The following is a 17,842-nucleotide window of genomic DNA, read 5'->3' as shown; positions in this document are numbered from 1 at the left end:
AAAAAATAAATAAAAGTTTATATCCCCAATCATGAGACACACAGACACCATGAGCCTCCTGATATGGTCTCCTGAAAAAGACACATATCATTTACCTGCTAAAAATACGTAAATGGAATCTAATCATGAAGAAGCATCAAACAAACTCACATTAAGGGGCATCCTACAAAACAATTGACCTGTATTCTTCAAAAATATCAATGGTGTGAAAGACAAAGAGGCTGAGGCACATCACTATTAAAGGCAATGGGTGATTCTGGACTGGATCTCCAACCAGAAAAATGTAAAGGACATTATTGGGATAATTGGTGAAATTCAAATATAGATGCTATGTTAGATAGTAGGATAGTATCAATGCTAGTTTTTCTGAACTTGATCATTTTACTGGGATTCTGCAAGATAATGTCCTTGTTTCTAGCAGGTATCTGCTAAAGTATTTAGGAGTAAAATGATGTCTCGAACTGTTTGGCAAGAATAATAAAAATAATAATAAGGAGATGAGGAGGTGGAAGGAGGGTTTGGATATATATTGGTAGACATATAAATGATTAAAGCAAATGATGCAAAATACTAACAAGTGGTAAAGTCATTAAAAATATATGGGACTTTTGAGGGAATTTTCTTTTGTACTATCCTCACAACTTTTCTGTAACTTTGCAATTAGTTTGAAATTTATTCATTTATTTTGAGACGGAGTCTTGCTCTGTCGCCCAGGCTGAAGTGCAGTGACACGATCTCGGCTCACTGCAACCTCCGCCTCCCGGGTTCAAGCGAGTCTCCTGCCTCAGCCTCCTGAGTAGCTGGGACTACAGGTGCATGCCACCATGCCCAGCTAATTTTTGTGTTTTTAGTAGAAACGGGGTTTCACCATGTTGGTCAGGCTGGTCTCAAGCTCCTGACCTCGTGATCTGCCCACCTCAGCCTCCCAAAGTGCTGGGATTACAGGTGTGAGCCACCACACTCAGCCTGAAATTTAAACTTAAAAATTAAATAGCAATCTAAAACTGTGCTAAATAAAAATTTTTAATTTAAAAATATTAAATAACACTTAGAAATCAAAGTCACATCAGAATTTTGCAAACCTTCCAGAACTGAAGAACCAGCAGATATTTTTGAAAACCCTGGTCCAGGGTACCTCTTAGCTCTATTTGGCATAGATGTGCTAGGAGATTATAAACACTGAACAGGTGATTCTAAAAACAAAAATAATTAGATGTCAAATATACCTATATGCCCCTGAGAAGGTGCATCCTGTTCTCTGCCTGAAGTTCTCCCCGCCACCCCACCCCTCACTCCTATGACCTAGCTAACTTCCGCTCATCCCTCCGCTCTCAGTCTCAACATCACTTCCTCCAAGAAGGCTTCCGTAATCTCCTAAATCAGAATTGGCTGTTCCTCCTCTGTGCCTCCTGTAGCATCCTGGAAGTGCTGCCCCCATTACAGTACTAAATGCCCTTGAGCCTACTGTCTATCTCTCTCACTCGTTTGTAAGGGCCATGAGGGCTGGAAGCTGTCTTTTCTGGTTTTTGATGTAAATGTAATTCTGGCACCTCCTAGCATAGTGCTAAGAGATGAAGTGCTTAATAAACTGTTGCTTGATAAATGAATATGTAATAGTCTGTGAACCTATGGGTCATAAAATGTGAGACTGTAAATCCACCCCCCTTGGTAGTTTTCTGCATTGCAAATTAGTCATTGTACAACATTAACCTCAGTCTCATCTCCTGCCCCGGAAGCAGATCTCAGGGCTGTGTTTATTTCTCCCCTGGGGCCAGGCCTGCACACTGTGTGTTCACACTGAACAAAAGCTGCTGTTCCAAAAACCCTTCTGTAGTTACCAGCCACTGCAGAGGGTCTACTCTTGATGATCCACGAAAATCAACCCTGAATTTTCCACCACAAATGTTTATTCCCATTCAACTTTCCCAGAATGTTTCTGGGCTGCCCTGCCCTCCCTCCCTTTACCAGAGGCTTTGCATCCAAGGAAGACAACTCTTTCAGCATGAGTCTGGCAAGACAGAAATAAGACGGCTAGGAAAAAAACAACAACAACAATAGTCACACAGCATATTCAAAGGGCATTTTATAAATTTATTTTATAATCCCAAATTATCACAGAGCAGAAGTAGAAAGGCAAACATATGTTGCAAAATAACTTCATTACGTACTTACAGCCGTATAGAAATGATTTGGAACTCTGCCTTAGAAAATATCCAAAACATACCTCCTCCTTTTTACTGCAGGAGCCTGGATTTGAACTAAGAATGATACATCAGAAATAGCATATGTACTTTTCATGGCTTCTGAAGCCAAAAAATTCTTTAAGTATAAAGAGACCTGACAGTTACCTCTCTGATGTCATTAATGACTTTTACCCACCTGTAGAGTCCCCTCTCTCCCCTAACCCCCAACCTGACACTCTAGACATCTCACAGGACAAAGGAAAGGGAGTTTTCATGGCAGGGATCACTACCCTGAACCATCCTGAAAGTCCAAAAAGTGATTTTTAAAGTTCATCTTCTCACCTCTAACTCTTAAAGACAGAAGACTAGCAAGCCAATTGCTAACGACTTGGCTTTGAGTTCTAGACACTTCTTTTCTCCATTGTTCCTGTGGTCCAGCTGTGCTTAACTGTGATGGTGTTGAGTTGGGGACTGGAGTGACTGTGATACCACAGACAGAGCTCCTTTTAACTAATCAGGCTAAGCACAGAGGGTGTTGGGAGATGTCAGCTGAAGAGGGGAGGAGATAGAGGAGGAAGAGAAGGAAGGAGCTGGTACTACAAGGGTGTCGGCAGCAAGAGGAGAGTAGCAAGGCACTACTTCTCAATTTTAAGTTTCATCATCCTTTAATAAAAACGTGTGGACTTCCGGCTGGGCACAGTGGCGCATGCCTGTAATCCCAGCACTTTGGGAGGCTGAGGCGGATGGATCATGAGGTCAGGAGTTCAAGAGCAGCCTGGCCAACATAGTGAAACCCCGTTTCTACTAAAAATACAAAACTTAGCTGGGCATGGTGGCACGCACCTGTAGTCCCAGTTACTCAGGAGGCTGAGGCAGGAGAATTGCTTGAACCCGGGAGGCGGAGGTTGCAGTGAGCTGAAATCGTGCCACTGCACTGCAGCCTGGGCAACAGAGCGAGACTCTGTCTCAAAACAAAACAAAAACACTTGTGGACTTTTTCTCTTGAGACAAATATATTAAGCACATACACAGAACAGTTTGCCCACGGGCCACCAATTCACCTCCACCCCTGGAAGTAACCTCTCTTCTACGGGCCCCAAGTTAAGGACTCCTGAGCTAAGGGAAAGATCACACCACAATTCCTGATTATTTTGGAATGGAGAAGAATTATAGCAAGCCATCACTGTCAGTATCCTGTGAGTCACCAGACAGGGACTGTCCCAATAACTCATCCCCCTGTGTGGGCAGACAAGCCACAGATGTAAGGCCACAGGAAAGATAGAATCAGAGGGTGGAGGCGGACAACCTGGAACTGCCTCCAGAATTATTCCTGCTTGCCATGACGTAGTTTCTGACTATAAACATTCAAAGGGAATGCATCTTCTTTAGGAATTACAGAAGTGTTTATCACTCTGGGTTGGAGTTGGCTGTTCAGGCATATCCCTAAACTCTCTAGGACAGGGGCTGTGCCCAACTCATCCTTATATCTACAACCCCTCAAACTGTGCCTGGTACCCAACAGGTATTTCTTGAGTGTAGTAGGTGAATTAATTAGCAAGTTAATTAGTAAATGGATGTGTGTAGATGTATTGTTCCATTTTAAGGGCCATATGGCCTTTCCTTAAGCCCCAAACCAAATAATCACTAAATCTCAAGCTATTCTGCCATTGAAAGCAGTCCTAGAGCTAGAAAGTTTGGGAGTGTGATAGGAACCCATGAGAGGGAAAACAAAAAGACATATCACAATCTATTCATGGATTGATGGTGTCTTAGGGCAGGATGTCTCAAGCTTTAAAGTGCAGAAGAATCACTTAGGGGGCCAGGCGCCGTGGCTCACGCCTGTAATCCCAGCACTTTGGGAGGCCAAGGCGGGCGGATCATGAGGTCAAGAGATCGAGACCATCCTAGCCAATGTGGTGAAACTCCGTCTCTACTAAAAATACAAAAATTAGCTGGGCGTGGTGGTGGGTGCCTGTAGTCCCAGCTACTCGGGAGGCTGAGGCGGGAGAATCACTTGAACCCGGGAGGCGGAGGTTGCAGTGAGCCGAGATCGTGCCATTCCATTCCAGCCTGGTGACAGAACAAGAGTCCGTCTCAAAAAAAAAGAAAAAGAAAAAGAAAAAGAAAAATCACTTAGAGATCTTGTCAAAATGCAGAATTTGATTTAGTAGGTCTGGGTCCTGAAATTCTGCTCTTCTAATAAGCTCCCAAGTGATGCTGATGCTGCTGGTTCTGAGACCACACTTTAGGTAGCAAGATTCTAAGGAATAGAATGTTGTTACTTGAACATCATGTTTAAGTATGATGATATCTGTAAAGGAGGATATGTTTGGTCATATCAAACATCCTCCTTTACAGACGGACAAACCGAATCCCAGGAATAGTGGCTGACTAACTAGATCAAAGTGAGGCAGTGGTAGAGCTGAGACCAGAACTCAAAATATGTGGTTTGGGTCATGTAATGGGTAGTTTCCACTATCCAGCATGGACATTCAATTAAGAGATTGCGCCGGGAGGCTGAGGCAGGAGAATTGCTTGAACCCAGGAGGCCAAGGTTCCCAGGTGGGCCAAGATCGGGCCACTGCACTCCACCCTGGGTGACAGAGTGAGATTCTGTCTCAACAACAACAACAAAAAATTTAAAAATTTAAAAAAATTTAAAAAGAGAGAAATTGCACTTCGTGAGATGAAATTCAGGAGGTAAGGTAAGTAGAAGTGAGGGAGAGCAACACCCTAGATCTTCTCTGGGTACCCCCAGAACTTCTGTTCCTTTCCCATTTGTAAATATTGGGATGATGTCTTCATTTTCTCTGTCCCCTTTTTCTCCTAAAAGTTTAGAGTAGAGGTTAAAGAGGAGATATTGTCGGGATTGGAAGAAAACCGTTCCAATTCCAAGTACTTTGCTACTTTGTCAGGTGGAGGGAAGAAATGAATTGGAATGGTCTTCTTTCAAACCCAACAATATCTAGTAACTAGTACAAGATACGATAATAATAACTAGTACTAGATACATCTACTACTACAATATCTAATACCTAGTACTAGTTAGTACTAGTTTCATCTAGCATTCATATTGGGTCAGTATCTGCAGAATTGACATTCCAGGAAGAGTGCAACATCATATTTAGGGTGATTGATAATCTGCTCCCCCAAACTGCTTTCCTCCTGCCTTTTACCCAGAGTTTCTCAGTTTCTCAACTGGTAAGCTGCAGCAGTATCCATCTCCTAGGGTTAAGATCCTGAAATAAAATGCACAGCATGACCCTCTGACTTTTTCCAACCAACTGGATTAATTCTTCAGAATATCTAGAGGTATAAATAATGTGAGCCATGCTTATATCCAAGTCTGACAACCTGAACCCTGAAGAAATTATACAGGGGAAAAGTTTCAATCTAGGAGATCCCAGAGGTCATGTAACCCAATATCTCATCCAATGCCTGAATCCCCTCTGTAATATGCCACAATGTCTGCACCTACCTGGGACATTTGCCTCATTAGGCCTCCCTCATGCCCAGAAGGTATATCTACATAAAAACAGCTCATTCATCTGTAATCCCAGCACTTTGGGAGGCCGAGGTGGATGGATCACGAGGTCAGGAGTTCGAGACCTGCCTGACCAACATGGTGAGACCCCATCTTTGCTAAAAATACAAAAATTAGCTGGGCATGCTGGTGCATGCCTGTAATCCCAGCTACTCAGGAGGCTGAGGCAGGAGAATCACTTGAACCCGGGAGGCCGAGGTTGCAGTGAGCCGAGATTGCACCACTGCACTCCAGCCTGGGCGACAGAGCGAGACTCCATCTCAAAACAAAACAAACAAACAAATATCTCACTCACTCTTAGTCCTGAACCACTGCCCAGACTCGCTGCATGCCCTGTATGCCAACCAGCTCCCAACTGTCCCATCTTCTTGTTCCTCATTATCCCTATTTATGAGCTCGATTTGTCCTTTGGAGCTTATATGCCACCAAGGTAGGACCAGCTTGAAGTGAATTGTAATCAAGCTGGGAGGCCAAGGTCAGGGCCAGGTAGAAAGGAGCCTCCTACTTTTCTCAAGTTGACCTGTCTTTAGAGTTTCTGTCCATAAAATTCCAACTCTTATTTCACCGATCTTTTTGAGGTCCAGCGTCTCAATGTCTCAGTGTGACTTTGCTTATCTCCTCACAGTGTCACTTTCTCTTAGTGTTCTCGTCCTTTCCAAGTCTCTAATTAGCTCTCCTGAACTGAATAGGATTCTGTTCACAGTAGCATCCTCCCCATACTCAGGAGGCAGTGGTGGCACAGTGGTACCCAAACTTTGGGTACCTGCACGAGAGACTTAGAGATCTGAATTTTAATAAGCAGCCCAGGAGATTCTGCTGCAGGTGGGCAGGGGGCCAACCAAACTTGGAGAAATGTTGAGGGGAATTTTGGTGTCATACACTGGAGTTCAAGTCCTAGGTCTGTATGACCTTGAACAAATTAGCTCATCTGCGTAAGCCTCAGTTTCCTCACCTTTAATAAAGATGAGAAAAACCCACCTCGAAGTGTAAAGTGAGGTGACATCTATAAAGTGCTTCATGTAATTTAAGGCGGGCAGTAAGCACTCAGTAAATACAAGCTAGCATTGCTATTAGTGCAATTGCTTCTGTTATCTTCAGAATAGGGAATTATTAGAAGCAGATAAGTTGTAGCATGTCCTTTTTAGCAGACTGAGATTTCTAATTGATGCCTGTGAGCTTCTGGTCATGCTGTGATTTTCCTCTATGTGAGTTTTATGATTCCTGTTGATTTATTACCATTTACATGTATAGCCCTGGGCCTTGCACTTAGTAAGGGATCAAAACTTCCTCTGCGTGTGTGTGCGTGTGTTTAAAATAAGAGACAGAGTCTAGCTCTGTCAAACTGGAGTGCAGTGGTGCGATCACAGCTCACTGCAGCCTCAGACTCCTGGGCTCAAACAACTCTGCTACCTTAGCCTCCTGAGTAGCTAGGACTATATAGGACTACAGGCACGTGCCACCATGCTTGGCTTATTTATTTATTTTTTTAAATTTTTTTGTAGAGACAGGGTCTCCTATGTTGCTCAGGCTGGTCTCATAGAGACAGGGTCTCCTATGTTGCTCAGGCTGGTCTCAAACTGTTGGGCTCAACCAATCCTCCTGCCTTGGCCTCCCAAAATGCTGGGATTAGAGGCATAAGCCACTGCACCTGGCCCTTCCTGAATATATTTGAATGAGTGAATTCCCTCTGTGCTACACCCTCACTGCAACATCACATTTCTTCTTCCCATTCCCCGAATGCTCTCCAGCCTCCTCCTGACATAAAGCCCTGGTTTACGTCCCTCCTGGCACAACTCTTCCCATTTCCCCATTCCATGTGACGAGTGCCATCCAATGGAGCCTTGATTGTTACCTGCCAATTTGTATATGTTATTTGCATTAAAACTTCTGATTCACTCTGTGTTAAAGTGTGACTTGAATTTGTTTAAAATAATGAGAAAAAAACAACAAAAACAAACAAAAAACAACAAAAACAAAACAAAACAAAAAACCTTCTGATTCACTCTATCATACATGCTCTGTGTATAAATGGCATTTTATTTTATTTTATTTTATTTATTTTGTTTTGAGACAGAGTCTTACTCTGTTGCCCAGGCTGGACTGCAGTGGTGTAATCCCGGCTCACTGCAACCTCCACCTCCCAGGTTCAAGCGATTCTCCTGCCTCAGCCTCCCGAGTAGCTGGGATTACAGGTGCCCACCACCACACCCGACTAATTTTTGTATTTTTAGTAGAGACGGGGTTTCACCATGTTGGCCAGGCTGATATTGAACTCCTGACCTCAAGTGATCCGCCCGCCTTGGCCTCCCAAAGTGTTGGGATTACAGGCGTGAGCCACCACACCCAGCCATATATGGCATTTTAAAATAGAGAGTTTAAAGATGAGACTGGTGACTTGAGAGTAAGAGTTGGGGGTGGGGTGGGGGCATGGTTTTGACAACCAGGCAACAAGCAACTACCTTTTCCTTTCATACTTGTTCCTTTCCAGTACACAGAGGTATTCTGTTTAGTTTTTGTTGTCGTTGTTGTTAACTCAGGCACTATTCAGATTTTTTTTTCAGGGTTTTAAATTCAGGACTTTGCAGAGTATCAAAGAAATAATTCAGAAGAATTCAACCTACACTATAAATAAGTTACATTTGAAATTCTCCAGCAATGAATTGATACATGTAGCAATTATGTAGAGCACATGTGTAACTACAAACATTGTGGGGCTCTGGTGTTCAGTTTTGGAAGGAGAGAGAATGCGAGTTAGAAAGCAAAGGCTCCAAGGCTGGCTCTGCCACTCAGACACTGTATATGACCCTGTGCAAGTCACTTAAGCCCTCTGAACCTCAGTGTCCTTCTCTGTTAAGTGGAGTAATGCTAATATCTTACCTCATAGCATTGCTCTGATAATTAAATGGGATAAAGAATGTTAGTGTGGCATCTGGGACATAGTTAGGGCTCCTAAGTTGACAGCACTGTTATTATCTGCCAGTCCCTTGCACCAAGGCTTTGAAGCAACTTATAACCAGCAGTAGGGGAAAGAGTGTCTGTTCTGATCTGGTTCTTCTCTCCTTTGACACCCTGGTTCTCTGGTGTCCTCTTATCTGTTCGTTCGTGTCAGGCTGGTCAATTCCTTGTAGCTGAACTGATACACTAATTGCAGGAAGTTCATGGGCTATCTACAATTTCTCAAAGTTGAGTCTTGTAGATACAGTCACTTCCTGGCATTCTTGTTCATGCTGTCACCCGAGTTCCTAATTGCTGTTGCATAACCAGGTATGTGCTTGCCTTTCAGAGGATGCGTTTTTCTCCTGATGCAAATACAAATACAAGGCATAAGTGCAATGTCTGTGAATAGATGCCTCCTCCACTCCAACCCAAATCTTGTGTAGTTGTTTCAGGAAGCTTTCATAGATCAATAAATTCCATATCTGGTTGGTCATTAGATTCACCTGGCCTGCTTTAGAAACATCTATCTTCCAGGTTTCACTCCCAGTCTTTTGAATATAAATCTTAGTGGCTAAGAATCATGTAATAAAAACACCTTGAGTTAGGTACAATAAAAGAATAACTTCTGAAATGACTGTTGCCTGGTAAATTAATGGCCATTGCATCAAAGTAGCCTCTCTCGTTTAGAGTCTACACCTAATCTTTTTTTTTTTTTTTTTTTTTTTTGAAACAGAGTCTTACTCTGTCACCCAGAATGGAGTGCAGGAATGCAGTGGCATGATCACGGCTCACTGCAGCCTCCATCTCCTGGGCTCAGGTGATCCTCCCACCTCAGCCTCCCAAGTAGCTGGGACCACAGGCATGTACCACCATGCCCGACAATTTTTTTTTTTTTTTTTTTTTTGGTAGAGACAGGGTTTCACCATGTTGCCCAGGCTGGTCTCAAACTCCTGGGGTCAAGTGATCCTCCCACCTCGGCCTCCCAAAGTGCTGGGATTACAGGTGTGAGCCACTGTGCCGGCCTACACCTAATATCTATTAGGGATTCTGAGCACCTTCATCTTCTGCAGGTGTGATCACTAATTTAATTAGGAAAGCATACTTCAGCGCTCCCTATAAAACCTTTTTGGAGCACACACTGACCTACAGCCAGTGCTCTGAGCTAGGGGCCTAAATTGAGCTTTCAACATGTATTTCATTTGCTTAAATGACCTAAGATTCCCTAAGAAGAAGACTGAGCTTTATTTCCCAGTCAAAAAGAAGTATGAGTGGGCCAACTCAGCCACTGGGAAGAAGAGGAGGTGGAGAAAGAAGAGGAGGAAGGAAGCCTATTTTAGTTACATGGGGAAAATCCTAAAGCAAGTGAGTTGGTGCACTCTTTGTAGAAGCTTAGAATGGCCAAGAGAGGTATCATGTTAGCGGCCCTGGGTATCATCTTGACTTCAACTTACTGTGATACAGGAGTCCTTCACACACTGTGTTCCTGAAAAGTTATGTGCCAACAGCTTTTCTAAATTGATCTGCTAATGGCTGCTGTCTTCTCTCGCTTCGTTTTCTTTCTGTTGGCAGCAACTCTGAACACCTGAGCTCTGAATGAATGTCTCTCTCGCTCTCGTATCTGTTGACAGGCAATCTGTAAATCTGTAAACTGATTCTTTTTCCTTTTTTTTGAGATGGTGTCTTGCTCTGTCACCCAGACTAGAGTGCATTGTTGCAATCATAGCTCACTGCAGCCTCCATCTCCTGGGCTCAAATGATTCTTCCACCTCAACCTCCCAAGTAGATGAGACTATAAGCCCACGCCACCATGCCTAGCTAATTTGCTTGTCTGTTTTAGTGGGTTTTTATTTTTTTTTAGATAGGGTCTCACTACGTTTCCCAGGCTGGTCTTGAACTCCTGGGCTCAAGCAATCCTCCTATGTTGGCCTCCCAAAGTGTTGGAATTATAGACATGAGCCACTGCGCCTGGCCTAAACTGATTCTTAAACGCCCTCTCCTTTTCTTGTAAAGCGGATATTTGCCACCTAGTCTGTTCTGTAACTTTGAAGAGTGGCATAGATCAGTTTTCGTCAAATGATGCTCTGTATTTCTAATATTACTTAGGAGGGGTAGGCACCCTGGTTCCTTCCTCCTGCCCACCCAACTTCACCCCGTGGCATAAAAAATTGGTAGAAAACAATAAGGAAAATCTTCCCCCTCAAAAGCTGGGAAGATTCAAAAGATATAAGGAGATTTTCTGAAATCTTGACTGAATTTTACGCCTTCATGACAAGGAAGTAAGTTTGAGTGTTCACGTGTGTCATACCACAGCTCCCATATTCCGGTAATATCATCTAGAATCTGTTGCTTATCTTGGGAAACAAAGGGGAAAATGAGATTAAGGAAAGATGGGAGAGGAGAGAAGGTGCATGATGTGTAGTGAGGATATATAGAACAGAGCTTCTCAACCATAGCCCTGTTGACATGTTGGGGCTGGTTAACTCTTTGTTGTGGGGTTCTGTGCATTGTAGGATGTTAAGCAGCCTCTACCGCCTCTATCTGCTACATGCCAGTTGCACCCTCCCTCTCAGTTGTGACAACCAAAAATGTTCAGGCATTGCTGAATGTCCTCTGGAGGGCAAGATTTCCCCCAGTGGAGAACCCCTGCTCTAGAGCCTGTAGGGCTGGTAGGACCCTCTATGGGAGTACTTGCATTAAGTAGTCCTTTGTGCATTCCCTGGACATTCTCCTCTAATTAGTCTTTCTTTGGCTTGTTCTTAACTGTGTGGGCCTGGCAGGCCACCTTGTACCTCCCAAGGCTTGGGTCTGTGGCTGGAGTCACTGTCTCAGGGCACTGTAAGGATAAAACAAGATATTGGTTGGATAAATGTATTGAGTGTCTAAGTGGTCTAAGTGCAAGCCTTGTTTGCTGTGGGAACTCAGATGAAAATGATGCAGACTTTATTGTAAAGGGACGCACAATCCTGCGGTGGGAGAGTGTTGAGGAGGAAGTATTTCTCAATTATTAGAACCAGGAAAACTTTTTGAATCTCACCTCAAGCCTCCCTCTCTCCTCCCTCTCCCTCTCATCCCCCATCTCCCCCTTCTTCCCTCCCTCCCCTCTCTCTCTGTCTTACACACACACACACACACACACACACAGCAACAAGAAGCTGAGAGCAGTGTGAAAATATGACTTGCTCCATATGTCTCATGTCCAAGTGGAGCTAGGATTAGAGCGTTGGGTAAATGATTCTCAGAACAGCTTATTTTTACTACTCTGGTTGTCTCTCTAACATTAAACAAGGACACTAATGACATGTAGCAACATGTGATACAGGGCCTGACGGCAGAGAGTGCCAATGTCCTCAGTGGGAGGAGGAACTTAGTAAGTGTGTGTGGAACACAGATAAGGGAGCTGGCACTTGGGGAAGAGCCTTACAGGATGGATAGGATCTGAAGAGTGCTGTTGAGTGTCAGCATGGTAGGTAGAAGTGACAGATGAACAGTGGGGTGGAGGCTGGAAAACACAGGGACACATCCGAGGAAGACCAAGTTTTCCAGCCTGGCTGAAGACCACAAAGAAGTAACAGGAAGAAAGAGAGGCTGAAGATTGAGAAATGTTAAAGTAAAATGCTTACTTAATGTGAAATATAAAGTGGGAAAGCACATTCTAAACTAAGTGTTTTCCATCTTCAGATGGTGTTGGACGTTAACTCCACTTCTGTTAGGAAAAACCAAGTCACAAAAGTTGAAGTGACTGGAATTAGTCTGTGTTATCCAAACAACGGTTATCTTTCTCACCAGCTCCAAATTCCCGTCCCTCTCTTCTTTCTCATCCCAAGAAACTGCTGATAGGTACTGTGGACCCCAAAAATCTGAGAGAGGTCTCAGTTAGCTTAGAAAGTTTATTTTGTCAAGGTTGAGGATGTGTGTCCGTGACACAGTCTCAGGAGGTTCTGATGACATGGGTCCAGGGTGGTAGGGGCACAGTGTGATTTTATATATTTTAGGGAGACATGAGACATCAATCAATATGTTTAAGATGTATACTGGTTCAGTCTGGAAAGGTGAGACAACTTGAGGCGAAGGCAGGACAACTCAAAGTGGGGAGGGGCTTCCAGGTCATAGGTAGATAGGAGACAAATGGTTGTATTCTATTGAGTTTCTGATTAGCCTCTCCAAATGAGGCAATCAGATATGTATATATCTCAGTGAGTAGAGCAGTGACTTTGAATAGAATCAGGTTTGTCCTAAGCAGTTCTCAGTTTGGCTTTTCCCTTTAGCGATTTTGGGGGTCCCAAGATTTATTTTCATTTCACATCCCCCCTTTTCTTTTTTAAAATCTTTTGGAGAAAACATTTTAGGAGAAAATTAATCTGCTCTCAGGTTTTGTCTGATGTTTCATGGCTAGGATGGTTTATTTTTAGATGGGTAGGTCTTGAGTTACTAGGAAAGTTCATTTTTAGTAAGTTGTGAAGTCTCATGTCCTATGAAGATAAAGTAGGGGGAGGAAGGGAGAAAAACAAAAACAAAAGAACAATATTGGAAAATTGGTATAGGCCATATTACCCTGAAGTCCATACTTTAGTAGGCAGGTATGAAAGTGGCTTATGTATGTAAATAGGTTGCTATTATTTTCTTCTGAAGTTTAAGTTGTCTAGTTTCAGTTCGTAGGGCTTTATGAAAGCACAGCTTAGTTTTCAGTGACTCTAAACTGGGAAAGATGGGGGGGAAGAAAAAATTGAAAACATTATTTTGAAGACTTGTAGCCAAGAAAAATTAGAATTTGGTCTGAACTGTAGAAAATAATAAAAATCGAACAACATTAGGCAAGACTAGAATCTAATAACAGGTGTACCATAGTTTTTGAAATATAATTTTTCTCTGTCTAGTTTACCATTTTTATTAAAGACAAATCATGGTAGGACTGATTTGTTTTATTATACTTGGCCTGATTATTTGCATATAGTATAGCAAGAAAAATTTTTTAACATAGGCTTTTAAATTGGCTTTGATGGAACTTTGTTCCATAGAAAGAAACTTAGAAAAGAGTTTTTAAAAGCCAAGCCCAGTCATGGATTTGTACCATCAAATACCTATGAGTTGAGTGAATTCTTCTCCTCTTGAGGTTCCAAGATAAACTTGGGGCTCCTGGGCCTGTCAGAAAGTGACATTCTTTACTTATCATGAGTCAGCCTGGCTGAAGACCTGTACAGGGACTGTGTCAACAAGGTATGAGGCCAGTTTTCCTAAGGGGCTTTTATTGGCTCCATAAGTCAAGTGTGATTCTTTAAAGGAAAGCACACCATTCCAGTCAAAAGTCTTGGTAAAATAACCAGTTTGTCTAGTCGTGTCCTGTTATAAATGAAAATAGATTCTTACTGTACTTTTGTAAATAACTGTATTTTCAAAAGTTAAGAATACTCATAAATAGTTTGTAAATTCTGGAGAAATCAGATAGAGAGAAACAAATATGTTTTAAAGTTTGTTCATAGGCATATACTAAATTGTTAAAAGTTGTCAATAGCTCAAAGGAAAAGTTTCCTTGACTATGAAAAAAACAAAACAAAGGATCAGCAATAAAGTTTTAAGTCAAAAGTCAAAAAGATTATTTCAGTCTTATATTAGGTCACTCCATGTAGTTAATTCTGTTTGATATTTATAAACATTTCCGTTTTCCATGAGTCTTAAACATTTTTCTTCTATTCTGATGTCACAGTCTCCAAAGTTATCAGAAATTTGTATTCAAGAGGATCTGTTAGAGCTTTATAGTTGTTTATAAAGCCACCTTCTAAAGAGGACCAAAGCAAACAACAATTGTCTGTGGATGACAAAGTTTTAGGTCAGTCATAGTTGACATACAATTGACAAGGAAATTTGTTACTTCTGTGGCACACAATAATTTAACATAACAATTATAATTACTGATAATGTATACTAAGTCATATCAGAATTATAGGAATTTCCCATAATTTTGGAACACATACCAATAACATATTTATATAAATACAGCCCAGATAAAGTCAAATATCATTTTAGATTTGACTTGTTTCCTGTATAATTTGTATATCAAATAATTCAAACTAGGATTTTTGGGAAACCCAATATCTTAAAGGATTAAATTTTGACTTTAGGGAACCTAATATCTTAAAGGATTAATTAGGTCAGAAAAAGACATAATTTATAATTTGATTTTGGAAATTTTGTAAAATATCAAAGGTTAAAAACACAGGTCGTTGTAAAACAAGTCATTCATTTGACCAAAGTGATAACTCAAGGATTTCAAAAAAAGGCAAAAACTTTCATTCTTTGAGAGAGGACACTTAATTTTCCAAACAATAAGTCCTAATAAACAGTATGAAGGCAACTAAAATTTTTTTTTTTTTTGAAATGGAGTCTTGCTCTGTCGCCCAGGATGGAGTGCAGTGGTGTGATCTTGGCTCACTGCAAGCTCCGTCTCTGGGGTTCACGCCATTCTCCTGCCTCAGCCTCCTAAGTAGCTGGGACTACAGGCGCCCGCCACCACACCTGGCTAATTTTTTGTATTTTTAGTAGAGACGGAGTTTCACCACGTTAGCCAGGATGGTCTCGATCTCCTGACATCATGATCCACCCGCTTTGGCCTCCCAAAGTGCTGGGATTACAGGTGTGAGCCACTGCACCCAGCCCTTGTTTTTAAAAATTTTATAAGCAATCTATAAAATTTTAATCTCGGCCGGGTGTGGTGACTCAAGCCTGTAATCCCAGCACTTTGGGAGACTGAGGCGGGTGGATCACCTGAGGTCAGGAGTTTGAGACCAGCCTGGCCAACATGGTGAAACCCTGTCTCTACTAAAAATACAAAAATTAGCTGGGCATGGTGGCATGTGCCTATAATCTCAGTTACTTGGGAGGCTGAGGCAGGAGAATTGCTTGAACCAGGAGGCGGAGGTTGCACTGAGCCATTATCACGCCACTGCACTCCAGCCTGGGTGATAGAGTGAGACTCTGTGTCAAAAAAAAATTTTTTTTTTTAAATCTTGACCATAAGATATAATTTCCATAAACCTTTTATAACTTTTATTAAGGAGTCAGTTAATGTTTCAAAAAAACCTTGTTAATCTGACATAGGGGCTTATGCATTGGTCTTGTATCAGTGTGTCTTTGACATTAATTATTAATTTATAGGGAAACTGAACTTATTTTATCTCTCAAAATCAGCCCTTAAAATCTCACATATTCACCTCTTCTGTGATAGTCCCTGGGCCTTGAGGAGTTGAATAATTTTAATTTCTGGCCCTGTGACTTCAGGAATGTAGTTTATTTTAATTGACATCTTCTATTGGGCCTGAAGATGAGGCTTTAATTATTGTCAGTGTTTAAGATTTAGCAGGACTTGGTGTCCTTTTTAGTCCCAGGAGTCAAAGTCCTATAACTCAATGTCACAAGTACTTTAAAAGTACTTGTATTTAAAAGTATGAGCTGAAAATGAGTTGAAGGAGAGCATTACTATTTTGTGCCCTTTAAAAGGTGAAAGAAAACTGAAAATGGCGAGATGCAATGAAAGTTGAACTTTGGGCTAAAAAAAGTTAAAATCTCTTGTAATTTATTAAGAGTAAGTCAATCCCTTAAGAAAATTTCATTGTTCTAACCAATTATTTAGTGTAGAAGTGTTTTTTTAACATCAAGCCCAATTTCTAGAAAGATCATTATACTTTAATTGACAACTTGATCATATAAAACTTTTTTAAAAAATGAATTTTCTTATTGTGACTTACACAGACTGTTCATAACATGTTTGGACTTTCTGGCTTGTCCTGAACATCCCTCTTTCTTAAACAATCAGTTATTTTACTTTAGGACTAAATCTACCGTACAAGACTCTTTCTCATTTCTCTTTACGCTTTCTTACCAAAAAAAAAAAAAAAAAAACCTCTTTACTTTTATAACTTTCTTCACATCTTTCTTATTTCTGGGTTCCTTTTATCTTGTTTTATACATAACCTTTAAATACATTTTAACTTAGAAGTCATTTACCTAGATTATTTCTGAAAACTGTGATAATCATCATTTAAAGTTATGGAACCATCATTGTAAAATTATAACTGAGACGGTGATCTCAGTTTTAACCTCCAAGTTGTCCTTGTTTATTTTGGGGTGTAGGCTGAACTAACTTTGGGAGGAAGTTATAGTTTAGCTTTGAAACAAAGATGATAACAATCCCTTCCCCAAACAAACCTTACTGCCTGTAGACTAGACCGTCTAAAGTCACAAAATTAGGAGTTATGGTAATCTTACTAAATTTAAGATGTAGTTTTTTATTAAATGAATATCAATATCTTATTAAAGATTACACAAGTTGGCCGGGTGCAGTGGCTCACGCCTGTAATCCTAGCACTTTGGGAAGCCAAGGCAGGCGGATCACAAGGTCAGGAGATCGAGACCATCCTTCATAACATGGTGAAACCCCGTCTTTACTAAAAATTCAAAAAATTAGCCAGGCGTGGTGGTGGGCACCTGTAGTCCCAGCTACTCAGGAAGTTGAGGCAGGAGAATGGTGTGAACCTGGGAGGCGGAGCTTGCAGTGAGCCGGGATTGCACCACTGCACTCCAGCCTGGGCGACAGAGCGAGACTCCATCTCAAAAAAAAAAAAGAAATTACACAAGCAAAGGTCATTCTGTTTTGGGGCTGTGTTTATAGTTTTGTAACCCGTATACCAAATTTTGACACCTTTATAGTATTTGGCAGGGATAGAATGAAATTGTTTAATTAATAAATGCAAACAACAATGTATGTTGGCAATTATTAAGACATTTCTAATATTACTTTACCAATAATGTTAAGGTTAATTTATTAAAGATTTTACTTGTTACATAAACTTGAAAGAGCATTTGACTAGTCTTTTCTTTTTTCCTGATAAAGTATTTGATTCAAGTGTTTTATTTTCTTAAGCCAATTAGAGTTCTTTTATATATTTTCAGTAGTGAAATATTATATATATATTATATATACAACACATAAATACATAGATGTATTAGGCATGCCAATGGAAGTACTTCCTATCAATTCATAAAAAACTTTTTTTTTCCTATCTTAGACTTTCAAATTCTTAACAACCTGTTTTATTATCTTAGGCACTTGTCAGTTAAATAGTCTTAAACTTGTATATTAAAGGAAACAATTCGGGTCAAAATCTAATAGCAAAATTTACATCGT

At 41.1% G+C, this 17,842-nt stretch overlaps 1 protein-coding gene across 3 annotated transcripts in view; it reads left to right on the top strand.

Moving 5' to 3' along the window:
• LOC129394401 (histone H2A.N) overlaps positions 1-17,842 on the top strand; it is a 50,048-nt gene that overhangs the window by 29,016 nt on the left and 3,190 nt on the right. Inside the window, exon 1 of one of the 3 annotated variants that reach the window (XM_055101299.2) lies at positions 8,693-10,026. The exons of the other annotated variants lie outside the window; for them this stretch is intronic. Coding sequence (XP_054957274.1) covers positions 9,853-10,026 — 174 coding nt within the window. The 5' untranslated portion in view covers positions 8,693-9,852. Of the gene's footprint in view, positions 1-8,692; positions 10,027-17,842 lie in introns of those variants that run through there. 3 annotated transcript variants of the gene reach the window in all.

The sequence above is a fragment of the Pan paniscus genome, chromosome 19, assembly GCF_029289425.2.
Source record: "Pan paniscus chromosome 19, NHGRI_mPanPan1-v2.0_pri, whole genome shotgun sequence".
In the NCBI taxonomy this organism is placed as follows: Eukaryota; Metazoa; Chordata; class Mammalia; order Primates; family Hominidae; genus Pan; species Pan paniscus.
This window is presented reverse-complemented; position numbering and strand designations above follow the sequence as displayed.